This window comes from Rhinopithecus bieti, unplaced genomic scaffold (genome assembly GCF_001698545.2).
Source record: "Rhinopithecus bieti isolate Rb0 unplaced genomic scaffold, ASM169854v2 scaffold_29378, whole genome shotgun sequence".
Taxonomy (NCBI): Eukaryota; Metazoa; Chordata; class Mammalia; order Primates; family Cercopithecidae; genus Rhinopithecus; species Rhinopithecus bieti.
This window is the reverse complement of record NW_016813019.1, coordinates 602,439-628,931: the sequence shown is the minus strand read 5'-3', so window position 1 is coordinate 628,931 and position 26,493 is coordinate 602,439. Positions and strand designations below refer to the sequence as shown.

The 26,493-nt window shown below is 48.9% G+C and overlaps 1 protein-coding gene across 13 annotated transcripts in view; it reads right to left on the bottom strand.

The window, feature by feature from the left end:
- Positions 1-26,493, bottom strand: part of ATP2B2 (ATPase plasma membrane Ca2+ transporting 2) — a 299,071-nt gene that overhangs the window by 36,511 nt on the left and 236,067 nt on the right. For 11 of the 13 annotated variants that reach the window (XM_017847503.1, XM_017847498.1, XM_017847490.1 and 8 more), the window contains 4 exons: positions 20,631-20,672; positions 19,637-19,795; positions 16,830-17,044; positions 13,254-13,496 (listed from right to left, as the gene is read on the bottom strand). In XM_017847503.1, coding sequence (XP_017702992.1) covers positions 13,254-13,496; positions 16,830-17,044; positions 19,637-19,795; positions 20,631-20,672 — 659 coding nt within the window. The remainder of the gene's footprint in view (positions 1-13,253; positions 13,497-16,829; positions 17,045-19,636; positions 19,796-20,630; positions 20,673-26,493) is intronic. The other 2 variants (XM_017847501.1, XM_017847500.1) reach the window with 1 other exon arrangement.

The window sequence follows — 26,493 nt, the reverse complement described above, 5'->3', positions numbered from 1 at the left end:
CTCTTTCGCCCACGGCGGAGGCGGTGGCCGGATCTCAGCTCACTGCAAGCTCCGCCTCCCAGGTTTACGCCATTCTCCTGCCTCTGCCTCCCAAGTAGCTGGGACTACAGGCGCCCGCCTCGTCGCCTGGCTAGCTTTTGTATTCTTTAGTAGAGACGGGGTTTCACGGTGTTAGCCAGGATGGTCTCGATCTCCTGACCTTGTAATCCGCCCGTCTTGGCCTCCCAAAGTGCTGGGATTACAGGCTTGAGCCACCGCGCCCGGCCAGATTTTTCTTTTTTAAGAAGTAAAACATTATAGACAAAGCTGATTCCCCTCTGCAAACCTCTTTCCATATGCATAATTCACTCCGTGTCCCAGAAACAACTTCTGTCTTACATTTGGCATTAATCATTACCCTGTGTGTATTTAACTATTAATTCTGAGATAATTGTAATTCACATGCAATAAGAAACAATACAGAGAGATGCCATATACCCTTCATCCAGTTTCCCCCAATGTTATCACCGTAGTATTAACACAAGTACCACAACTGAGATGGAGATGGAAGCCGACCTTGTTGAGATTTCACCGGCTTTACATGTGCTTGTGTGTGTGTGTGCATGTGCATTTTCTATGCAATGGCACCACGTGTGGGTTAATGTGGCCACCACCACTGTCAAGATTCAGGACAGTTCACCACAAGGGTCCTTGTACTACCCTTTTTTTAAAGCTATCACCTCTCTCTCCCCCCACTCCCTGGCCATGGCAACCACTAATCTGTTCCCCTTTTCCACGCTTTCATCATTTCCAGCCTGCTATGTAAATGGAATCATACAGTCTGTAACTTTCGGAGCTTGGCTTCTTTGCTCAGCAGAATCCCCCTGAGATATAGGCAAGCTGCTGCATGTGCTGATAATCTGTTCCTTTTGATTGCTGAGTGGTATTTCATGGGATGGACAGACTGTCCCTTGTAATTTCAATCAGGTTGAACCAATGGAAACTGCTATTTTTGAATGTCAAAAATGGTCAAATATGGGCAAGTTCATGCAGTTTAACCTAATGAGACTCCTGACCTCAAGTAATCCACCTGCCTCGGCCTCCCAAAGTGCTGGGATTACAGGTGTAAGCCACCATGCCTGGCTGTAACTGCGCCTGGCTGTAACATTCTGTTTTTGAGATTCATTCATGTTTATGGTTCTAGTGTGTTCCTTTTTAACTGCTCTATAGATGCCATGATATGAATACGCTGCAAAGACTTACCTCTTCCTTGAGTCCCTCCCTTACTTCCCTCTCCCCTTCACACATTAGATACACAGTCTTTGGCACCTGCTTCATGCTGGCCCTGTGCCCGCCTCAGGGCCATGTGAACACCATTAGCTCCTGTCCTGGAGACTCCCAGAACACCAGCTGCATCTCCCCAGCACCTGTCACTTCCTCGCACGGCTGCCTGAACACAGGCTGTTTCATGCCTCTGTACCTTCACCTCTGCTGCTCCTCCCGGGTGGGTCCCTCTCCCTCCCCTGCCAGGCACACTTCCTCTTGTCCTTTAAGGACCAGCTCAAATATCTCCTTATTTTTGAAAACTGCCATGTGGGTCTTTCTTCCCCTGTGTAAACAAGCTGCACTCTATTTCTCTTTGGGTTCTCAGGGTCAGTGCAAAACTCATCACACAGCAGGTGCTTATTAACTGTTCGCTAGATGGTTTAATGCAGACCAGAGTGGTGGGGGAGACAGGTTAATGGTAAGGATGAGATGCCTCCATATGGCCACTGATGTGGGATTCACAGGAGGCTGCAAAAGTGCAGATTTGCAGGTGGCTCCCATGTGCACCCCCCGACCCCAATGCACACACCCACTCATGCCACTTAATAGCATTCATATGGGCGACTCAGGTGGAGATGGCTTCAGGGGTGGTGAAAGACACCAGAGATAAACCCAAACTCTAGAGAAATTCTGAAGATGAAATAGCTATGAACACGCCTGTGTCCCCATGAAGTACCAGATGAACTTCTCACAAGGAGCCCTCTGCATCCTTGTCCTCAGTCTCCCTCATATTACCCAAAAAAGCAGCCTGGATAGGAAGAAGGTGGACTCAGGAAGATATCAGCATGACTGGCTCTGCAGAGACAGGATGGACCTTCTGTCAGCAACTGGACATATCCCTGGGCTATTCTCCCCTCTTCTGCAGCTAGGGCTCGGGCCCAAAGAGCACACCCGATTCACATGGGGGGAATACAGGCATCGACATGCAGTGGTCCTGAGACCTGGGGATGCATAGGAAATAAAAAAGAGCCTTTGAACCTAAACGAGGTCCTCAGTTTCCCCATCTGTAAGATGGAGAGGCTGGAGCACATGCTTTCTAGCTCAGAGAAATATTAACCCTCTCCTTAAAGTGGATGTGGTGAGGGAGGGTAGAGTGAGGAAGAACTGCAGGTCCCTCGGTGGATGGTACGGCAGCGGTGGACAGGCAGCAAGGCTCAGAGCACCTCCCCGGCTCCCATAGCCAGAGTGACCTGAGGCATCCTGTGCCTTGGAAAATGCCCCATCCCCAAGCTCTTTGATAGGTTTTAGTAAGAAGCAGAGGAATATTTGACACAACTTCCCATGTCTGAAGTTTCAGAAAATAAGTTCTAAGATCTTCCCTCTCTCTGCAGTATGCTGTTATTGTGTGCTATCTCTCTCTCTCTCTCTCTCACACACACACACATATATATATTTGCATTTTATAATTAACTTTCTGTTGATTTCCAGAGTTTTACATATTTTCCATAACAATTTTTTCTCCCTCTACTAATGAAAGAAAATGACGACACAGAGGACTTAAATAAAAATGCCTAATTACTTATTTGCCCAAGAGAGCTGAGCAGTCATGCCTGCAAAACACCCAGCATTTTATTACCCTCTGTGAAATATTTTAATTTTCCTCTAAAAGGATTTCAGACAATCCATGGTTGCAAATGGCAGAGCTGCCTCCTCCGTAATTCAATTTGTTTCCATGAACTTTAGCTCTGAAATCGCCTACATGCATTACTAAGAATCAGGGACCCTCCCCTCTTCTCTTTTGGCTTTTTAAGATCCTGATAAACCCAAAAGTTTTGCTCCTGCTGTAGAATTTCCAGGAGCCTTTTTATCTCCAGGGCTCCAACTCTGTAAGGGAGTCAAGGCATTGGTATTGTTCCTGTTTTGAGGGACAGAGAACAGGCTCTGGGGAGAAAAGGGACTTGCTCCTCGTCAGGGACCTGCAGAGGGTCAGGCCTGAGGCTGCTCCAAAACCCCTGATTCCAGTTCCAGCTTGGTTCAGCACATTTCTCTGCACAGTATTGGGCCCTTGGGGAATGCTGGGTGCAGCCATGGTCATAGTGTAGCCATGGTCATATCTTTGAGAGGACATTTCATGCTCTTGTTTTGGGATGCTGGGAAGTGAATGGAGCTAAGATCAATGAATGATGACTTGAAGGGCTGCAAGTTATGGATAACATTTGCAAAAATAGGATTAAGAAAAACCATAGCATGTATCACCCATTAGGATGGCTACAATTAAACAAAAAGAAACAAACAAAAAATAATATTGGTGAGGATGTGGAGAAACAGGAACCCTTGCACACTACTGGTGGGAATCTAAAATGGCACAGCCACTATGGAAAACAGTATGGTAGTTCCTCAGAAAATTAAACATGAAATTACTATATGATCCAGAAAGTCTGATTCTGGGGAATATGCCCCAAATAATTTTAAACAGGTACTCAAAGAAATATTTGTATACTCATGTTCAAAGCAGCATTAATCACAAAGTCTAAGAGTTGGACACAACCAACCTGTCCATCAACAGATGAATGGATAAACAAAATGTGATTTATCCATACAATGGACTATTATTCAACCTTAAAAAGGAAGGAAATTCTGATACATGCTACTACCACATGAAGGAATCTTGAGGACATTATGCTAAGTGAAATAAACCAGTCACAAAGGGACAAAAACTGTATGACTCGACTTATATGAGCTACTGGAGCAGTCAGATTTATAGACAGAAAGTAGAATGGGTGCCAGATGTGGGAGGAGAGGAGAATGGAAAGTTATCATTTAATGGGTACAGAGTTTTAGTTTTGCAACCTGAAAAGAGTTCTGGAGATGAGCAGTACAACAATGTGAATGTACTTAATACTGCTATACACTTAAAAATGGCCAAGTTTGTAAATTTTATGGTATATATATTTTACGTAAAATTTTTTTTTTTTTTTTGAGACGGAGCCTTGCTCTGTCGCCCAGGCTGGAGTGCAGTGGCGCGATCTTGGCTCACTGCAAGCTCCGCCCCCCGGGTTCAGGCCATTCTCCTGCCTCAGCCTCTCGTGTAGCTGGGACTACAGGCGCCCGCCACTACGACCCGCTAATTTTTTTTTGTATTTGTAGTAGAGATGGGGTTTCACTGTGTTAGCCAGGATGGTCTCAATCTCCTGACCTCGTGATCCACCCGTCTCAGCCTCCCAAAGTACTGGGATTACAGGCGTGAGCCATCGCACCCGGCCTACGCACATTTTTAAAATAAAAAAATAACTTAAAAGGCTCCCCAAGAGGCCGGGTGTGGTGGCTTACACCTGTAATCCCAGCACTTTGGGAAGCTGAGGCAGGCAGATCACGTGAGGTTGGGAATTTGAGACCAGTCTGGCCAACATGTCAAAACCCCGTCTCTACTAAAAATACAAAAATTAGCCGGGAGTAGTGGCAGGCACCTGCAATCCCAGGTACTCAAGAAGCTGAGGCAGGAGAATCACACAAACCCGGGAGGTGGAGGTTGCAGTGAGCCGAAATTGTGCCACTGTACTCCAGCCTGGGCGTCAGAGCAGGACTCCATCTCGAAAAATAAAAATAATTTTAAAAAAAAGCTCCTAAATGAACTCCATAGCATGGTAAACTGCAATAACTGCAATGTGATAATTTTTCTAAGAGGCCATTAGAAAACAATTTTATGCTAATTGGCTGTCTCTGGTGACCTAGCGAGCATCCTTTAAGGACAGGCATCAGCAATGACGTCTCCCCGATGCCTGGAGGCCCGACCTCAACAGCTGCAGTCATACCCGTTTCCCCAAATGCCTGCTCCGCACTCACCACTCTACTGAGCTCTTCACATGCATCACCTAATCATAGGCTCACAGCTGCCTACGGGGCAGGGGCTGTTCTTCCTCCCATTTTACAGTCATGCACAACTGAGGCCAGGAGAGGTGAGGCTGCACGGCAAGGAAGGGTCTAGTTGGCTAGGAGCCGAAGCAGGGGGCCTGGGCCCTGAGCTCACAGAGCACCTCTCCCAGAAGCCTGCCTCTCTCCTTGGCAGAGACCACTGGCTCAGAGTCACCAGGGCAGGGCAGTTTGCCTCATTTGTGCCCACATCTCCGCCCCACCAGTGCCATGGGCTGCCAGTGAACATTTGTCCAGTGAATCAATGAATAATTTTGTGTTCATGTGTGGGGTGCTGCCAACAGGATGCCAGGTGCCACGAAATTTTGGCAGAACTTGGTTCCCAGAATCATCCTCTAAAGGCCTGGCTTTTGAGGAGAGTGAGGTGGCTGTGCAAGGTCAGTGAGCCCAGGGGTCTTCCCCAGAGGTGGGGAGGGCAGGGGGTGGGTGCGGGTGTCTGGGACTACAGAAGCCCCCTGGAATGCAGAGGCGCTGCACTCTAGGAGAGTAGACTCCCAGGAGCCTTCCCCAGCTCACCAGTGCAGCGTGTGTGTGTGTGTGTGTGTGTGTGTGTGTGTGTGAGATGCATGGGGTGTGTGTCCGTGGTGTGTGTATATGTGTAGTGTACTTGGTATGTGTGTGGTGTGTGTATGTGTGATGCATGGGGTGTGTGTCTGTGGTGTGTGTATATATGTAGTGTACTTGGTATGTGTGTGGTGTGTGTGTGTGTATATGATGTGTTGGTCTTGTGTGTGGCGCAGTGGTGTGTGTTGTATGTGGGCATGTATGTTGTGCACTGTATGTTGTTATAGCATGTACGGCATCACGTCGCGCGTGTCTATATTGGGCTGTGTGTGTTGTAATGGCCACAGTAGGTGTGACGTGTTGTGTGTTATGTGTGTGATATGTGAATGTATATGTGTGTTAGTGTGTGTATAAATGGTGTGGGTGTGTGTATTGTGTAATGTTGTATCGCATGTGGTGAGTGTTGTTGTTTGTGTGTGATGAGTGGTTGTGTGGTGTGTTGTATGTGCATGGGTAGGTAGTTTTGGTCTGGTGTGTTGTATGTATGGTGAGTGGTAGTGTGATGTGTGTGTGATATGACTGTGTGTGGTGATGGTGTGTTGTGTAGTTGGTGTGGTGTTTGTTGTGTGGTTTTGTTGGTATGGGTAATGTATATTGTGTGTTGTGTGTGGTTTTTGTGTATCGGTAATGGGATATGTGTGTTGTGCGATGAGGTGTGTATTATTTTGGTATATAGGTGTGGGTGGTGGTTAGTGTGCATGGTAGGTGGTTATGTGTGTTGCGTGTGTGTGATAAGTGATGTGTTCCATGAGTGGTGTTGTGCGTGGTGTGTTGTATGCGTGCTGTGTGTGTTTGTATGTGTGGTTGTTATGTGTGGTGAGTTGTGTGTGTGTTTTGTTATATGTGTTGTGTATGTGGTGTTGTAGTGAGGGTGTGGTTTGGTGTATGTTGTATGTGCACGGTAGTGTGTATGATGTGGGTGCGTATGTGTTAAAGGTGGTGAGTGTGCTGTGTGTGGTGTGGTGATGAGTGGTGTGTGTTTGTGTACATGGTGTGTGTTGTAGTATGTGTGGTAGGGTGTGTGTGTGGTGTTGTGTTGTATGTGTTGTGGTAGGTGCAGGGTATATGTGCGTTGTATGTGTGTGGATTGTGGTGTTGTGTGTGTGGTAGGTGGTATGTTGTGTGTGTCGCATTGATTGTGTGCGGGAGTGGTGTGTTGTGTGTGTACGTGGCATGAGGGTGTGTAAGTGTGGTGTGTGTGATGTGTGTGATGAGTATGTGTTGGTACGTGGTGTGTGTGTATGGTGTGGTAGGTGTTGTGTGTTGTAGGTGTAGTAGTATATCGTGTGTTTGCGTGATGTGTTGGTGAGTGGTATGTGTTGTGTGCTGTATGTGTATGATGGGTGGTGTATGTGTGGTGTGTGTGGTGTGTGTGTATGTGTCATTGTGTGCATATCAGGGTGAAGGGACTAACAGCTCTGTTAAAAACTGGAATTCCCCATCTGGAGTGATTTCCTTTAAACTCTTCTTCCAGAGACGGTGTTCACAAAAACAACCAAAAGCAAAACCCTTGTTGAATTCAACACCCAGGTCCCTGCTGTTTCGTATACCCCATGACCCATCTCCCCACCTCAGTGCCCTGCTAAGTCCCTTCCAGCATCTTCCACGCCTTCTGACCCTATCGGCTTGGCCCTCTGACCCTATCGGCTTGGCCCGAGCCCAGTCTCGGGGCGTGGCTTGGCTCAGGGGGACTTTGAGGCTCACTCGAATATTAGATTGAGCCCTGGGTTTGGTCCCAGGAGATCTGAATTCAAGGGCTGTCTGCTTCCCCTCTTCCCCTTTCTCCTCAGCCCTCCCTACTATCTGCTAGGTTTTAAGATTTATGGGAAATACAACACAGACAACCCTCCTCCCTTCTAGGATTATTGGCCTTGTGGCTACCTCTGTGTAGAATGGGGTGTCCTGGGGACCTGGGGCTTCACCAGGCGAAGCTTGGCTTATCTATTCAGGAAAACCATCCTGTCCTGCAGGGGGAATCCTTCCTTCAGAACCACTTCAGGGGCTCCAGGGAGATTTGTTTTTCTCTCAATAGCTTATGTTTCAGAAATATGCCATAAACTTCCAACAGTTCAGCTCCACAAGTGCCCATCAGTTTAGTAGTTCAAATGTCAACTGTAGTGTCAATCTCTTCTAAAAGAGGTCTAGTGAAGTAGAAAATTTAAGTCCGCTCGGGTGGTTTCAGTACACGGAATAGACATGGGCAGAACACGGGAATGTTTTCCCAAGGAAGCGAGGTGCCTCCGGAGTCGGAGGAAAGAGCTATTTCTAACTGAAAGCTCAGCTGTGGCTTGGAGGAGCTGCAGGGTGGCTAGAGCTGCTTAGTGGAAGTCTTGACGTACAAAGCACCCGAGACCACAAAGGGAATCTGAGGGTGTGCCAGGGTTTCTGAGGCAGGGAAGCAATTTCTGACTAAATGATGATTCACGCAGCTTCCCTCTGAGGGCAAGTTTAGTTCCTGATGATTAGAAATAAGAATGGAGGCCGGGCGTGGTGGCTCAAGCCTGTAATCCCAGCACTTTGGGAGGCCGAGGAGGGCGGATCACGAGGTCAGGAGCTCGAGATCATCCTGGCTAACATGGTGAAACCCCATCTCTACTAAAAAAAACACAAAAAAATTAGCCGGGCGTGGTGGCGCATGTCTGTAGTCCCAGCTACTCGGGAAAGAAAAAAGGCTCTGCCATTCTCAGAAAGGATCGGGTACAGGATGGGGCTGGGCCCCTGAGAGGCCTCCCAGCCTGCAGCCTCAGCCCTCACACCACCCTCCACCTGTGCCTGGGGTGGTTCTTCTGAATGCTGGGAGGAGAAAGCCCATTAGGGGCTTATTTGCTACCACTGGCTCCCCCCAGTTCTTGCAGCCTCACCTCTCATCATTCTGGCCCTGCAGAAATGCCCAGGCCAAAAATCACCATGTTTCCTAAGTAAGCCACACATCTTAAGATCTCTCGGCCTCTGCAGGGTCGTGCCCCCTGCCTAGAATACTCTTGCCTTCTGCGTGCTTGGTGAATTCCTCCAGAATTCTCTGGGCCCAGCTCTGCCACTTGGTGGTGAGGAGCAACCCTGACAGGTTCACTTCTGTTTCTGCAGTGCGGTTTTCCTAGCTGCGAGATGGGAATGGTCCTGTTTGGCCAGCTGATCTGAAGGGGATATGGAGGGTCAGGAAAGACAGTGGCTGGCATAGCAAACTACAGAGGGGAAGGCTCAGAACGAGCAGCAGAGGGAAACAGAGTAATGGCTGCCATGGATGAGCACCTGCCTGCTCTGTGTCAAGCACTGTGCCGGGCGCTGTACACACCTCCTCAGCTCATCTAAGCTTCACAACAGCCCTCGGACAAACAGCCTCAGGGCAGAGGTGTAGCTCTGCCCTGAGTGGCAGGGACCTGCCTGGGCTTGGGATTGTTACAGATCTAGGTTCCAATCCTGGCTTGGCCTCAGATCTGCTCGGGCACTCTCTGCATGTGCTTTAACTGCTCCAACTGCAGGGTCCTTATCTATGCATTGGGTGTGGTGTCACCTACTCTGTGGGTTGTCATACAAAGTAAGGTAGGGAAAGCACTCAGCACTGAGCCTAGCTAAGTAAATGTTAGCAACAATGATATGCTCGCTTTATAGACTGAAAAACAGAGGCTCAGAGAGGTTAAGTAACTGGCTCAGGGTCACACAGGTGATGAGTGTTGGGGCTGGGATATGAACCTTGGTGTGTTGGACTTTAGAGCCAAACCTCTTAACCATTGCTTCCTGAGCTAGGTATTGGAACACCTGGAACTTCACTAACCCATGGGGTGACTTGGGACAAATCCCTTCCCATTTCTCAGAGTAAACTGAGGGGGCTGAACTAGGTGGTCTCTATGGTTTGTGAATCTTGTAGACCTTGCAATCTATCCTTGCAAATACTTTTTTTTTTTTTTTTTTCAGTAAAATGCATCAGCTAATTGGGAGGTCTATGGATCAATGATTCCTGGATGGCTGCGGGTAGTTGTGGAAGAGACCAGCTCAACAAGCTGGAGGTAGTGACAGAGCACTGGTATTGGCCATGGGACTGGATCCAAGGCCATCTCCTGCCTTTTGCTGCCACACAAGAACAAAAAAGTAGAAGGTAGAGACATCAATCCTGCCTTAAGACTCCTATAAATTCATAGTCACCCATCCGCCCACTCACATATTCATCCATCCATCCATCCATCCATCCATCCATCCATCCATTCATTCATCCATCTACTCATCCACCATTCCATTCCATCAAGCAATCAACACATCTACCCATCCCATCCATCCATCCATCCACCCACCCACCCACCCACCAGCCAATACATCCACTCATCCATCCACCAACCAACACATCCATCCATCCATTTACCAACCATCACATCCACCCATCCATCCACCTAACCACCATCCATCCATCCATCCACCCATTCACCCATCTACTCATCCACCCACCCATTCATGCATTCATCTATCAATCCATCCATCCATCTACTCATTCATCCATCCACCCATCCATCTACCTACCCACCACTCATCCATCCATTCCCCCTTCTCCCTACCTATCCCTCATCTCATTGATTACTCATCTACACACTTATTCACCAGTCCATTCACTTACATCACCCATCCAACCAGCACTTCCCAAAAGTCTATCCGAGGGGGATGAGAGAAGATTCAGCTGTCTCCTGCTCTTAAAAAGCCCACAGCCTGGCATCAGACAGCAAGAAGACACAGAGGAACTGGCCTCCTTGTGGAGGGAGAAATACAGTGTATGGGAGCCCAGCCCTGCCCAGGGTCTTATTTTCCCAGTCCAGGCTCATTTCCCAATTAAAGCTGATGGGTAGTGAAGCTGGTGGACATTGCATGTCATTCCTGCCCTGTCTCCTCTTGTATGGTTTCAGAATGCCCTGCAATCTAGATTTCCTGTCCTGGTTTGGAGGGTGGCCAGGTGTCTGCCCTGAGCCGAGCAGCTCGAGCCTCTTCTCAGTCTTCATCTGAGCCTAGAAAGGGGAGCCCCTGAGAGGCCTTTTGCCCCATATGGCTTGCAGGCCCTGGCTGTGAATCTCACCCTCTGGACCCCAGACCTTTCTTCCCAAGCAGACCGTAAGCTAGAGGTGCTGCAGGGTTGGTTTCTGTGACCAGGAACCTAGTCTGGACATCTGACTCAACAGCTAGCTTTAGGGTATCCATGGGTTAGCTTTGCCACTAATTGGCTAAATGGTTTTGGGCCATAGCCTTTCCCTCTCTAGTCCTGATATCTGCTCTCTTTATTTGTTAACCTCTGCATTGCTACAAATGGAATCTCCTTTCAGTGGATGATTTTATTGATGAATAACAACAATACTAGTCATACTGAGTGCTGTGTGCTAAGCACTTTCCATTAACTAACTCACTTTATCCTCACAACAATCCAAGATTCTCCCCCTCCCCTAGGAAACTGAGGCACTGAGAGGTTAAATAATTTGTTTATATTCATACAGCTGGTGAGGGATTTGAACGAAGGCAGTCTGGCTCCAGAGTCCAAGTTTTAACCACTACCCAGTCACACAGAGGCTCTGCTGTCCTTTCCATATCGATGGCTGTCAGCTCCCAGCAAAGAGAATAATGTGGCCAGGGAACTTACAAGAAAGACCCAGAAAGACAGGTGCAGGTATCTTTTGATGCCAGGGTTCCAGGTACAGAGGGAACTCTGGGAGTTAAGGGACCTGGCCTGGGTTACAAACCAAGGACCCCAGTTCCCAGATCCCTGACCTCTCTTCAACCTCAGCAGCTGCACTTCCTCAGATGGACCGACTGACCCCTGTCCTTTATGCCACTTGAACAGACTCAATCCACCAACATCTGGAAATGACATTTCAGCTTTGCCTCCAGTGCTAAAAAGCACTGCTTAATTGAGACCCATCACTGTGGAGAGGTTTCCTCAGCCTTCTTGGCAGATCCCAAGAACTCTTTTTGACTATAATTGCACTACACACATCTCAATCCAAGCCCACCCCACAGGGCTGTGCCCACATGGCTAAAGCCCATTCTATGAATTGCCCTGTTCCCCTGTCTGCCACGTCTGCAGGAGGAGATCATTATCAGCATCCCAGTTATTTTAGGAAAGCCTGGGGAGCAGAATAAAGCATCGCTGATCTCCCTTGATTCCCAAATTGGGTGGGATGGGGGAAGAAGACAAAAGCGTCATCATGTTTGGCATCACCCCCAGGGTTCTCTAGCACCGTCTTTATGGGTTCTCTAACCTACTTTCCCCTTTGTCAGTTCTGCCTCCCTTAGCCTGCTGCTCCAGGGTGATGCAGGTGGCTGCTCAGCTGCTGCAGAGGGTGCAGGAGCTGCCTCCTCTTCCTTCCCCTACCAGCCCTTGGCTGTTTGCTGCTGACCCATGCTCTCTTCCCCATTTTGACAAAGCTGTTAGCAGCTCCTACAAACCCACCTAATTGAGAGGGTTGCAGCTGGCTCAGGGGCAGAAGGAGGAGGAGGTCAGGGCTCAGCACATTGGAAGGGTAAACAAAAAAGCTTAGCAGATCACCCAGATGCTCACAAGGCAGAAATGCTCTACATCTGGGAGCTGATGGACATCTGGATGGATGAACTTTGGGTTTCTCTTCATCCAGTGCTGGTTAATTACAAAGGGACAACCTGTGCTTCTAAACCAGATAGGGTTTATAGCATGGTGAATCCAGGTAGCTTAGCTGACAGTAAGTTGAGAGTTTTTCTTATCAAAATGGATAATATTACTACTATTACTAACAACATCAGTGGTAGATTGTGAAAATGGCCACGATTATTCTCCTTTCTGAATCCAGTCCTTACAGCACTTCTCATCAAGAGGTGAAGTCTGTTTTCCCACTGTGTGAATCTGGGCTGGCCTCCTGACTTACATTGGCCAAGAGAATGTGGCAAAAAGTGACAAGGTGGTGGTTCAGGCCTCAAGAGAACTTGCACACTTCTGCTCTCTGTTTGAGGCCTGTTGTTGCCATGTGAACAAGCCCAGGCTAGCCTGCTAGAAGAGGTGAGACCACACAGGGCAGGGATGAGCCAGCCCAGCTGAGGCCATGCTAGATCAGCCTACAGTTCTGCCAAGATCAGCAGAGCTGTCCACATGACCCCCTGCAGATGCAGGAGGAAGCCCAGCTGAGACCAGAAGAACCATCCAGCCTGAACTGCTGACTCACAGGACTTTGAGTGAAATACACAGGTTTGTTTCAAGCCATTAAGTTTTGGAGTAGTTTGTTATGCAGCAAAAGCACACTAATAAAAAGTTTGTGTGTGTGTGGGCAGGGGGAGTGGGGGTTCAATGACAGGATTTAAAAAACATAATTAACAATAAAGGTTTGTCACACAAACATTATAGCAATATTAATAGTATATTAAGTCAAACAGAAACATGTTGCTTACTATCTGACCATACCAAAATATATTAGCAGGATTTGAGACTATGAATCATATTGTTCAACCTGCCCAGTACTTCTGTACCATCCCATGAATGTTGCTCCCTCTGGTGGTGGATGTGCCTGGTACCCACTTACCAGAATCTTGGTGGTGTAGGCGCTGTTGATGGCGATGGCATTGACCAGCAGCTCCATGGTCTTGGTGTTGATGGAGCTGGGGTCAGGGATCTCTTTATAGTGGACGTCACCGACATATGCCTGTACCACTGTCATGCGATTGGTGGTCAGCGTGCCCGTCTTGTCTGAGCAGATGGCTGTGGCATTGCCCATGGTCTCACAGGCATCCAGGTGGCGTACCAGGTTGTTGTCTTTCATCATTTTCTGGGAGAAGGGGCAAGTGAGAGGGCAACAGTGAGGAGAGGGGCTGGGGAGCATGGGGTGCCTGGAGGCACTGGGTAAACATGTAGTAAATAAGGCAGAGCCACCACAGCCTGCCCCTTCGCTTCCTGCACTTGTAAAGGATCTTGGTTGCTGGTGTCTCCTACACCTGGGCTTCTTCTGTCTGTGCATGGCCCTTTTCTTTCTCTTTTAGTATCTGAATCATTTAAAAGACTCAATTAATTGAATTTATTAATTTGGATTAAAGAAGTAATCTACATTCTTCATGGGAAAAAGGGGGAAAGATAAATAAGATTGGTTCCTCTCTGGGTACTTTAAATATTTTTCTCTTACAGACCAACAAAGTAACTATTCCTTATTTGGTGATGAATTTTCTCAAACGTATCATCTTTCACTGGTGCCTGGCTTTCATTGTCATTTTAATTTTACCAAAAGTAAATAAATTAGGATATAGGAAAATATCTGGAAAAATATCAAAGTGTTAATGTCATTATTGCTAAATGACAGAATTATAGATTTTTATTATCTTTTCTATGACTAACATGTATTATCACTTGCATAATAAAAACCACACATTTCTTTAAAAAATATGTGCACAAAAGGGAGAAAGAAAACATATTGATTATCAGCTACTGTGCAGAACTAGGTACATCTTGTAATCAACATCCTTTTTTTTGAAATTTATAACAAAAATGGAGTATTCCTAGTATTCCTATACGTAACATTTTCTTCTATCTGTCTTTTATTCTCTCTGGCCCAACTCCACACTCATACCTTCTTCTAGGTTCTCGAACAAACAATGCAAATGGAGTAATTCTCAAGGAAATACTGTTCTTCATGCAGGCCCTCCTGACATAGCAGCTGAATCAGGTAGAGTTCTAGGCTGTGCCTAGGAATTTGATTTCCTTTATTTTGTTTCTCATTATAACTCTTTATAACCAGGGTAAAAAAGAAGTGCAGTTAGAATAATTGTAATAGAGCTTTATGTTACTAAAAATGAGTATTAGTAGGATTATATTCTTTTGCAGTTTCTCCTACTGTAACTTGTGACAATAGTAATAATAAATGCATGTTGAATGATCAACAGCAACTTGAATTTGCAACACATGTTACAGTTTGCAAAGTCTTCTCCGATGTTTTAAGAATTCTGTGGCATATGAGAAGATTCTGGTAATCCATTTTGGCAACTGAAGAAATCTAGGCAAAGTGACTGACCAGGATTACACACCTGGAGGGGTTTAAGGCTAGGATTTGAACCTACCTCCTTTTAACCTCACAGTCTGGACCTTTCTATCAGGCCTCAGCCCACCTGCACTCTCTGAAGAGGGTTCATCTGTTGGGCTCAAGAATCTTTAAGTCCGTACTGTCCAATATGGTAGTCACATGTATTGTGACTATACATGTATAGGGTACTGAGCACTTGAAATATGGCCATTCTGAAGTGAAATGTGCTGTGAGTGCAAAATACACATCAGATTTAGAGGATATTATGAAAAAAATGTAAAAGTAGTAGTTCATTTATAATTATTATATTGATCACATGTTGGATTGATAATAATTTTAACATACTGGGTTAAGTACATCACATTATTAAAATTAACTGGTTTCTTTTTACTTTTTTAAAATAATGTAGCTACTAGGAATTTTTCTTCTTTTTTAAAAAAATTATTTTATTTTGTAGAGATGGGGTCTCACTATTTGCCCAGGCTGATCTTGAACTTCTGGGCTCAAGCGATCCTCCTGCCTCAGCCTCTGAAAGTGCTGGGGATTGCAGGCATGAGTTACCATGCCTGGCCGCTACTAGGAAACTTACAATTGCACATGTGGCTCCCATTCTGTCTCTTTTTGGGCAGTGCTGATCTAAGTGGTCAGTCATCTTTGTGCTCCTGATGGTGGCTCCCAGGTCCAGGCTCACAGAGGGCACAGTCTGCCTCTCCTGTGTTGGGGTGCTCTCCTAAGTTTATCAAGTGTCTGTAAAAGTAACACTACCTAAGATGAGCGAAGGTAGTGGGTGCCAGAGATACGAACTGCAGAAGGCACAGAGGCCTAAAAGCATCTGTATATGATTCTCCCAAATGAGCTCTGTGCAACTTTCAAGGACATCCCCAGGCTCAGTGAAGTGGCTGTGGAGGCCCCCTACTCATGGCAGTCATCCTCTGCTGGCCCCGGGTCCCAAAGTATCCTCTTGTTGTGACCTGTTTGGGCTTTGGTTTGTGGGGATGGAGTTTCTTCAAGAACCCTAAAACAGGAAGATGATAAGGGCCGTATCTGTTACAAAGAACTGCCACTTTCTGGCACCTGTCTGGAGATCTCTTTTCTGTATGAAATTACATCGGAGAGCCCAGCCCAAATTCCAGCTTGAAAACTGATGCTCACCATGCCCTCTGGAGGCTCTGCCAATTTCTCAGAGTGAATGCCTTGTTTATAAACATGGCCACGCCTCCACCCTCGCAGGGACATTCAGGCATGGGGCGCTGGAAACAGGAGCCCTACGCCCGGCCCTTCCAGGTGGAAAACACATGGGGCAAAGGGAAAAAATGAGACCCGGGTGTGAGAACCTGGGGGTGACCCAGTAGCATCAGACTGGCAGTGACTGGGCTCTGCAGACAGCCATGGCCTGGGTGCAGCGGAGGTGCAGCTCTGCCATCAGGTAGCGCTTAGAAAGGCCCCAGTCCTTGGAAAACATTCATGACTCCAGCTCTTCATTTAACTGCTTTAAAATGTCTTATATTTTTAGCCTCTTTCCAGAGGGGAGGAGGCTTCCATGAAATCAGACTCCTTTTGTTTTGGCTTACCCCTCTCACTTTAGGGAGCCACCTCTGAGATGAGTTTTACAAGCGCTACCGTTACCTGAGGGGCCTACGTCTCAGACCGCCAGACTTCTGTGTAAATTTGGTAGTCTAAGGATGAATTCTGGCTTGCACGGTGATGTCTTTATTATTTAAAAAATTTTTTTGAGTTGATTATCAATGTCTAAAAATCGTGAGAGTTAATACATTAAGTCCAGATTTCTGGCTTCTCTTGGAAAAAGGTGACAATGTGGCAATGCTGGGTCTGCATCCCTGCAAGATGGCATGTGGCTGGGCTGAATAATGGCTGCCTCTTCAGCCAGGGTATGGCTCTCTGGTTTGCCACAGGCCCCTGGACTCTATGAAAGCGTCAGAGTTTTGGGGTCCTGCATACATTCTTTTGAGCTCCCAGGGGGTCTATGGGCTTCTTCATTCATCTCCCAACCCCAGCACCCGTCCCAGTGATCCCCCAGGCCCTCGGCTGCAGCTGCATCAGTCGGCTGGTCCTGCTCTCCTCCCCTCTCACCTTCACTGAGTAGGCCAATGAGATGGTGACGGCCAGAGGGAGACCCTCGGGCACGGCGACCACCAGCACTGTCACGCCAATGATGAAGAACTTGACAAAGTACTGCACGTAGACAGGCGTGCACTCAGGCAGCCACGGCTTCTTGTTGACCACGAAGGTGTCCACGGTGAAGTAGAGAACCAAGATGATCACTGTGATTGCTGACATCACCAAGCCTGCAATGTGAGGACACATGCTCGAGGGGTTCCAGGAAGTGGAGACTGTGGGTGGTGTGGACCAAACCTTTGGTTGAAAGAGCTCTGGGTCAGGCTGACCCCAGCTCATCTCCCAGCTCCGCCACTCCTTGCTTTGTGACCTGTGGCAAGTTCTTGAGACCTTGATCCTCACCGAGCCTCAGTCTCCTGCTCTGTATAATGGGGATGAATATTTCCTCCCTAGGATTTTGTAAGTCTCAAATGTGGTAATGCATGCAAAGTGCCCAGTATAGTACTCAACACATAGTAGGTGCTCTGACACATAGTAGGTGCCCAAGAGATGTGTGCCAAGTGACTGTGTGAATAAATGAGGAATGGTTTGCATAGAGCTTTCACACAATAATGATGTAAAGTTGTTATTATTTATTTATTCATTTATTTGACAAATACCTTTTGAGCACCTATGACACGCCAGGCACATCTTAGTTCCTAGTTTGGGAACTAAGGACATAGCAGTAAAGAAGATAAGAGTTCCTGCCCTTGAGAGCAGACATGCTAGAGGAGGAGGAAGACAAGAAACAAAAAAAACAAATACATGAACAAGACAATTTCAGATACGGCTACATACTGTGAAGAAAAAGGCCAGGATGATGTGGTAGAAAGTGACATGGTTGGGGGGAGGTAGGGAGTGGTTACTTTAGCTAGGGTGGCCAGGGAGGAGGTGATATTTGAGCAGACACCAGTTGCATGGTGACCTAGGGAAGAACATTCCAGATAGAGGAAACAGCAGGTAGCTATTTTTCAGATGAAGAAACTGAGGCTCAGAGAGGGGAAGTGACTTGCTTGCAGCCACAGGTGAGAAAAATGCTGTAACTGTAGGAACGCAGCTGGGGACCCATCCTGATCCCCTGGGGGTTCCTCTTGCTAGTTTAGCATGCCCATCCCCTATCTGCTACAGGTGCTACTGCAGGTGCTGTGGAGACTGCTCATACCCACAGCCTCTGACAGAGGAGGAGCCTGCTAAGGTGACTGGGTCCCCTTGTCGGGAAGGGCCTGGGAATGCACTCCCATCTCAACCTGATGGCCAACATCCAGTGGCTGATGTGTTAGTCCCAAAGCCCAGCCATCTGCTTTGAGGTAGGACAGACCCTAGAGTTCTGGGCAGCATGGACTTCATCCTGAGGACAGTGAGAGTCACGGAGGAGGTTTGAGCAGAGGAGGGCAGGGATGGATTTGGGTTGCTCCAGAGCTCCCAAGGGATCGGGAGAGGCTGGGAGTTCTCTGGAAATCTCAGCTGCCCCTGGCTTCTTCCCTGGCCTGGACCTGTGCCCCTTGCAGGTCTCACCTGAGAGCACCCTGTCAATAGATCTCTTGCTTACTCATCTCAGGGAATTCAGCCCAAGAGAGAGGCAGATATGGGCTGTGAACCCAGGAGTGCTTGACTGTGAACTCCATTCTTGGCAGGGCTGAGGTGCAGGAGGGAGAGGAGTGAGGACTTTGAAGGCCACGGGGTGTTCTCATCGCTTAGTTCCTGGCCCTGTCAGTGCCATGTTTCCATGGAGTCTTCTGCCTATGGCGGTGGCGATGGTGGGATAGAGGATAGAGGAAATCCCTGAGCCCATAGCTCTCCACCCCCACCTCCAGCTGCAGAGCCTCAGAGCCGGCTCCATCCCTGTCTGACAGTCGAAGGGGCGGGAAGCCAAGCTCCCAGCAGCCAGGAGCTGTCACCAGGCCCCCAAGTTTAAATATAGACAGCCAAGCCTGTAATCTGCTTCTCTTCCCCACGCGGTGGTATCTATAATTAGAGCTGGGGAGACAGCCACAAAGGATGGAGCAGCCAGGTGGGAAGGCCTTGGTGTTTGCTACCTCCTTACCCGGGAGGGGAAGCCTAGGCCATGCCAGAGGGTCGGGGCCTCACTTTGCACCTGGGCCAGTGGGGCTCTCACCAGCCATCACCTGTAGTTACCACTTTAGTTGGGATGCCCAGTTTGTTGTGCTGGGGCTCAGACCATGGGCTTCTCCCTGGGCTCCTGGCACTGTCCCTCAACCTCTTCAGTTTTTCCTCTGCACTGTGGCCAGGGTGGTCATGATAAGCCCAAACCCATTCCTGTCTTCCTCTGCTCAAGTCTCTTCCATGGCTCCCACTGTCCTCAGGACAAAGTCCGTGTTGCTTGGAACTTCAGGCCCTGCCCCTCTCCAGCTGCTGCACCTGCCAAGTGCTAACATCTTGTATGCAGAGTCTCCTTTAACTTCCACAGCAATCTGTGAAGTGGGGACAGCTATTATCCTCATTTTACAGATGAGGATACGGAGGCCCAGAGCTAAGAGAAGTTACTTTCCTAAGTTTTCACAGCTGTTGCTGGACAAGAATGCAGGCCATCTGCTACCAGAGCTTGGGCTTTGAGCTTCACTCTTCTGTATCACTGAGTGCTAATGGAGTGCCTACTGTACACAGGACTCAAACTGGGTGCTGTGGTAGAGAAGGGTGGGCTTCAGGCACTCATTCAAGCCCCCCACTTTGCAGATGAGGTAACTGAGAGCGAGCTTGGGGCAGGGCTCTGCCTGGGGTCCCCCTGTGAGCCCTGTCCCCTGCCTCCCACCTGCTGCACTCACCTGCCTTCCCGATCTGCACAGCCAGCTTGGTGAGCTTGCCCTGCAGCACGGACTTCTCCTTCTTGTGCATGCTGGCCTTCTTCCTGTCGTCAGCGTCGCCGCCCTCAGCACTCTTGAGGGGCTGCATCTCCATGGCGGCTGCCCCGTCCTGCTGTTTGGCTGCAGGGGGCAGATCACGCACGTGCACACACACAGACACATAGACACACACATGCAGGTCAGCCCACAGGGTGGAGACACTGGTGCCCACCCCTGCCTGCCCAGGGGAGGTGCTGATTGCCCGAAGTGAGCCCCGCATGACTGGTGCAGAAGTCCTGTGATGGGGCGCCCGCCTCTTCCAGCTGGAGCTATGGATCCCAGTGGCACTGACTGCCTCAGACCTGGAATCTGGGAGACAGCAGGGACTGATGCTGTTACCCTGGATCCCCCTCTCGGCCTGAACAAGCCCGTGGGTCCTACCCCAGGTGGTCCCTTGTCCTTTCCCACATTCTGACAAGATAGACAGGCTTGGGCTCTACCCAGCTGGTCCTTGGGACCTGTTGTGGGATATTAAGTAGCCACTAGACAGGAGGGACAAAAAAGGAGACTTAACATGTAAAACAGGGCGGCCATGGGAGCCAAGTCACTATCCCAGTTGGCGTGGCCTCTTCATGCAGGATGGACTGGAGGGCCCGTGACCCTTTTGGACAGAGACTGAGCCAAACTCCCTACCCCTCAACCTTTAAAGATTTCAAAATCTTCTGCTGAATGGTCAGCAGAGTTCAAAGGCTAGGGAGATGCTGGCCCATGGGTGTCCCCCTCCTCACCGGTGGACACCCCTTTATTTGGCCTAGCAAAATGAGAATCACAGCTACACCCCCAACATCCTCAGACACCTGTAGGAGTGGATGTGTCTGCCTCTGGCCCCCGCCAGTCCCTGTCTCTGGTGTGACTCTGAGAGCCGGTGGGGAGGGGCCTCAGGGACCACAAATGCTGGTTAATACAAAAGGGTTACCTTTGCTCTGGCTGGCGTCCACATTGCCATCCTGCATTTTACCTACACGACAAAGAATTTTAACAGACAACAGAGAACAGACAAGACATGGTCGGTCATCACGAAGACGCAACAGGCCACGGACATTAATGTCACAGATGGAGGGAGGGCGGTGCTGACTGCATCCCTTTGTGTGGGGATGCGGGCTGGGGAGGGCCCTGAAGCAGGAGCAGGCCTGGCCACAGCCTCAGCTGTGGGGCTTGCCAGCTGGGCAACTCCTGATCCTCTAGGGGACTCAGGAGGGAGGTTTCTGCTGGAATACTTGTGGCCCTTAGTGTGTTACAGATCAAAGGGCAGTATCAGAGGGTGCAGGGGACTAGAGTCTGCTGGAGGAGGCGCAGAGAAACACTCAGGCCCCCACATCAAGCCTTTTGTGACTGATTTGGTGTTTTCTGGGTTGAGCGAAGGCCAAGGGAAACTTGTTCAGTTACATCCTTTTCATTTTCCCATAAAAGAAAACATGCAGACAAGAGAGGAGGGAGGGAGAGAGAGAGAGAGTGGGGGGAGAGAGAGAGAGACAGAGAGAGAGAGAGAGAGAGAGACAGAGAGAGAGAGAGAGAGAGGACAGTGTTTCTAGAATGGAGAGGAGTTTGGACAAGGCACTGAAGTCAGTGTGTTCCTTAGTTTTGGGCTTCAAGAGGGATGATCTTTCTCCTTCTGAAGAGTGTGAAGCCACCCAGGGATGACCCCTTGCCCAATGCCCCTGAGAGCGACCAGAGCAAAGAATGAGCAGGGGTCCCCATGATGGTATATGAGGGACCCCAAGTGTGGCCGGGTTCTTGGTGAAGTGCCCTGGTCCTCAGTGGGGGTGCTGACCTCTTGGTAGGGGTATGGCTCAGGCTAAAGCAGCAGGCTAAGTAGTATCAGTGGGCACCCCCTTCCATATCAGGGCTGGTGCTGCATCTGGAGCCCCCTCACTCATCAGAGCTGCCTGGGAGGACCCCACTCCAGCCTTGGCCAGGAGCTTGTGGGCTGGGTGTGCAGTGTGGGCACTGGAGGCCTCTGTGTCTTGCTTAGCACACCTGCCTTCACCAGCACCCTCTCATCCCATCCACTGGGCCTGCACACTCACCCGGAGCTCTGCCTGCTCTGCCTAAAGGCCTTGCCCCTCGTGATGGGTCTGAGAAGTTTGGCCACCCATGGATGATGGCTGCAACGGTGATTCTCCCAGCTCACATTCCAGGACAACCCGCCATGTGCTGGGCATACACATAAGCTCCGAGATTCCATCTAATCCTCACTACAGCCTCACCTACGAAGGGTGTGCTTGTATTATACCCATTTACAGATGAGAAACTGAGGCTCAGAGAGGGAGATGAGCTGCTTCAGTCTCAGTGGGTAAATGGAGAGCTGGCCCCAAAGTGCGTGCCTACTTCCATCCTGCCATTGCTTCTCCAGAAGTTGCCGTCGGGGAGACCATGGACACCCCTCAGCCCCACTGAGCCCAGGGGAGGGAAGTTGAGGTGGCACTGCTAGGACAGGGTTCCTGAAGTCTTCATTTCACCACCAACTAGCTGCTGGCTTTATATCTCCCAACCTCATCAACTTCCACTTTCATAAAACAGGATGAGACATTCACCTCCCAGAGTGCCCCAGTTACCTTCATAACAACCACTTGCACGGTTCAGCCTTTTGCAGTTTCAAAGGGCTTTTGCAAGTGTCATCTCTTGTCAGTCTTCCCAGTATCCCTGCAAGGTGGGGCAGGAGGGATTTTCATCACTCTCATTTTATAGATGGGGAAACTGAGGCCAAGGGAAGTTCAGAGACAGCTTGCATTTAGGAGCATCCTCGGAATAACCCCATGGCTGCAGATTAGTTCATCACTGTCACTGTGCCCACTTTCTGGGTGACTCAGAGGGGAGAAGTGGCTTCCCCAAACCTCGCCCAGCACTGTCTGTCCAAGGGCAAGTGCAGAGCTGTCCCTATGGCCTCTCATGGCAAAGGATCAGTTGCCCACCCTGGGCTTTAAAGTGAAAGACCCTCTGTGTCTCTATTGTAAAATTCTTGCTGCTGGATTAAAAAACACAAGAGAAAAAAGCTTTTTAGAGTAAGCAGGAATGAATGACAACAATTATTTTTATTTTCTAAAATAATGTTACTGACTGGGCTCAGGGGCACCAGGGGACTCCACTTCAATAGTTGGTTTTAGAAGGCTCAAAGGGGCCTTTATGTGCATTGCATATTATCAGATGCAATAGCCAGTGTGTGCACTCATTAAGCCCAGCTAGCAATTTCCTCTTTTATTTCTATAGTGAACACGTGGTCAGAAAAATAATCACCAGTGCATATGCTGGAGGAAGGGAAGGATGTTCTGGGAGTGCTGAGGCACAGATGGCCTGGTTTCTCAGAAGCGAGGGACTTATTTGGGGCTCTCCTGGCCAAATTGGTGTTTGCCTGGCCCTGAACTATGGTGGAACAGCCAGCTTTGGCCCCATGTGGGATCTGGAGATGGGCTGTATTTCAGGAGAGCTAGGAATGGGGTCCAAGATGGGGCCCTCAGGTGGGGTCTCAGAGGCCCTTCTCTGTGTCTGGAATCAGATGCAGCTTTTCCAAATGTGTCTATTCTCTCTGTGCGTCATAAGGGGCATGGGTGTGAAGTGCATGGATTGGGAAGATTTCTGGTTAGCTGACCTGATACACAAGTTCTGGGGAGACAGACCACTAGCTGGGAGACTTGGTAAGTACCACTTCTCTTCTCTGTGCCTCTGTTTTCTCCTCTGTGAAATGGGCTGATGTCAACTAAGATGATGTTTATGAAAGACACTGGAAAGCACTGTGTAAACTTGGGGAGTTAGTAATGATGTATTATTATTGTTGCCCAGGCTGGAGTGCAGAGGCATGATCTTGGTTCACTGCAACCTTGAACTCCTGGGCTCAAGCAATCCTCCTACTTCAGTTTCCTGAGTTGCTGGGAATATAGATGTGTGCCACTACGACCAGTTAATTAATTTTTTTTTTTTTTTTTGTAGAGATGTAGTCTCACTATGATGTCTAGGCTGGTCTCAAACTTCTGACCTCAAGCGATTCTCTTGCTTTGGCCCCCCAAAGTGTTGGGATTACAGGCGTGAGCCACTGTGCCCAGCCCATGATGTATAATTTTTTTTTCTTTTCTGAGACAGACTCTCACTCGGTCTCCCAGGCTGGAGTGCAGTGGCATGATCTCGGCTCACTGCAAGCTCCGCTTCCTGAGTTCAAGCAATTCTCTTGTCTCATCCTCCTGGGTAGCTGGGATTACAGGCGCCCACCACCATAACCAGCTAATTTTTTTTTTTTTTTGTATTTTTAGTAGAGACAGAGTTTCACCATGTTGCCCAGGCTGGTCTCCAACTCCTGACCTCAAGCAATCCACCCACCTTGGTCTCCCAAAGTGCTGGGATTACAGCCGTGAGTCATTGCGCCCGGCCTCGTGATGCATAATTAAATGTGATTATAACTATGATTACAGGTCATGTATTACATAGTGACACACTAGTAAATATAAAAGAAAAATAACTAAATAATAATGGCGATTATAACGCTTCCAAGATGAATGGACCACACCTATCTTTTAGTTGGGGGGTTGGGGGAGCAGGGGCAAAGGGAAAAATTATCACCCTAATTTTTTTTCCATATCCAAGTCATTGCGATTTGGCTCAGAGGAAGGAGGGGAAAGAACACTGAATTCCCTCTCAGTCGGCAAGGTTCCGTCCGCCTTGTGCCTCTCCACTTGTAATCTGCTCTCACCTGGAGTCTGGAAATCCTGTTGAAATGCAGATTCTCCTTCAGTTGGTCTGGGGTGGGGCCTGAGATTCTGCATTTCTAAGGAGCTCCCAGGTGATGCGCAGGCTTTGGGTCCTGTGATCACATTTTGAATAGCAGTGGCTTAGAGCATTATTTCCCAGAGTATGTTATGGGTCAAATCAGCCTAGGAAACTCTGTGTGACTCTGTAACTTTCCCCTACACACCAGCATATTCAAGGCTCTGGGCAGTCCTATAACCAGGACTAATTCTGTAACCAGGAAGAGACCAATTCAATCCAGTGGTTCTTAAACATCTTTGACCGCAGAATCCTTTCCTTGGGGTGAAGACCTCTTAACATCATTGTGAAACTTACAAGGCACACTCCATTGGGAAATCCTGGATCAGGAGGAGAAGCACACACTTTAGAGCCAGCCAGGTCTGGGTTCTGGGTTCAAATCCCAGCTCTGCTACTTTCTAGCTCTGCGACCTTAGGCTAGTGTCTTGGTCTCCTTGAGCCTCAGTCTCCTCATCTTTAAAGTGGGGACGATAAAACCTGTATCATGGGGGTGTCATGAGGATTAAATGAGATGGTGAACATGCAATGCTTTCAACAGTGCCTGGTATACAATAGGTGGTAGAGAAATGAACGTTTCCTGCAGTTTCTCTTGGTATATTTGGGGTTTTCCGCTGCAGTTTGGAAGTGAAACTGCCCTTTTTATCTGGGACTGGCCAGCCTGGATGGGGTCTGTATGTTCACAAAGCTCAGCAGGCTCACTGCTGGGGGAAGTGGGTGCCCCTCCAGGTTCCTTCTCTCTCAGCCATGGGTTTGCCCACATGGGTTTTCCTTGTTACCCTCAGCCACCCCTCCCTGAAGCATGACACCTCCCACTCCCCAAGCTGTCCTCCTTCCTCCTCCTGTGCCTGAAATAGACCCACATCAGAATTAGTCCTTCTTGGCAAGGCACTGCTCACAGAAGTGCCTTACTCAGCCCCGACACCTACTAGGTACTTCCATCTTTGGTCATTTTGAATGCAGGTGGCTAGGGCAGAGGTCTAGGGCAGGGGATGGGAGGTCGCGGGGAAGAAGTCTCCATATTTTGCAGGAGTGGTGAGGAGTGAATGATATGATATAATGGATGAGAAACCCATAGCCCAGTGCCTGGTATGCAGAGACGGTGGGAAAAAGATTTTCCCCTGCCCTTGGCTCCTCTGGGGCAATGTTTTCATGATGGAACCCTAATGGCTCTCAGCAGTTCAGGAGTAGCCTGGGGGACTATTATGTTACCTAATTTGAGGGTAGGGGTGGTATCTGAGTAAACAGAAGCCTTGTCTATTGCTCTGGAACCAGGAGGGGATAGAAATCCGAAATCTTCTGAAGGCTTTGGGGCGAGTGAATGGAATTCCTTCCTGCCTGTGTGTAAGGAGGTTAAGATGCAGACCCCAGTACACAGTGGCAGCCCCTCTCCCCCATCCTCCACCCCAAGACCCAGGACAAACGCTCCAGCACAGGCAACAGCAAGAAACACCAGTCTACATCTGAGGGACAGAACCAGGCCCGAGCCCAAGCGAACCCCCTGCCCGTTGGCTCCATGAAAGAGAAGAGGAAGAACTGTTTACTGGTGGCTCAGCCATGCTACGGGATGGGGTCAAGGAGCTGAATCCTGGCTTGGGTCCCCTTGCCTCGAGGAAATTTTAGAGTCGAGGAGTAGAGCCTTTGCTGGGGACCCAGATGCCAGCTTCAGCCCAAGCCCTGATCCCAGGCCTTCTTCCCAAAGCCAGGGCCAGGAATACGCTTAGGAGAGGGCCACGCCAGGTGAGATGCTGCTTCTTGGGAGCCAATCTGAAGCCAAAGTCTTGTCTCTTGTCTGGGCTCCATGGGGGGTCAATGGCCCGGCAGGAGCCAGCACCTTTTTGGCAGCTGCGAGGCTGACAGGGTGCAGAGCTGACTTCCCGGCTGTGGCTCCTGTCTTAAGCGCCTGCCCCATTTGAGAGGGTGACTGTCCCAGCGGCCCATGCACATCCGAGATCTGTGCAGTCCAGAACAAGGAAAGAAAGCCCAGAGATGGGGTGGGGGTGAGAGACGCCCATCCAACCACGACCAGG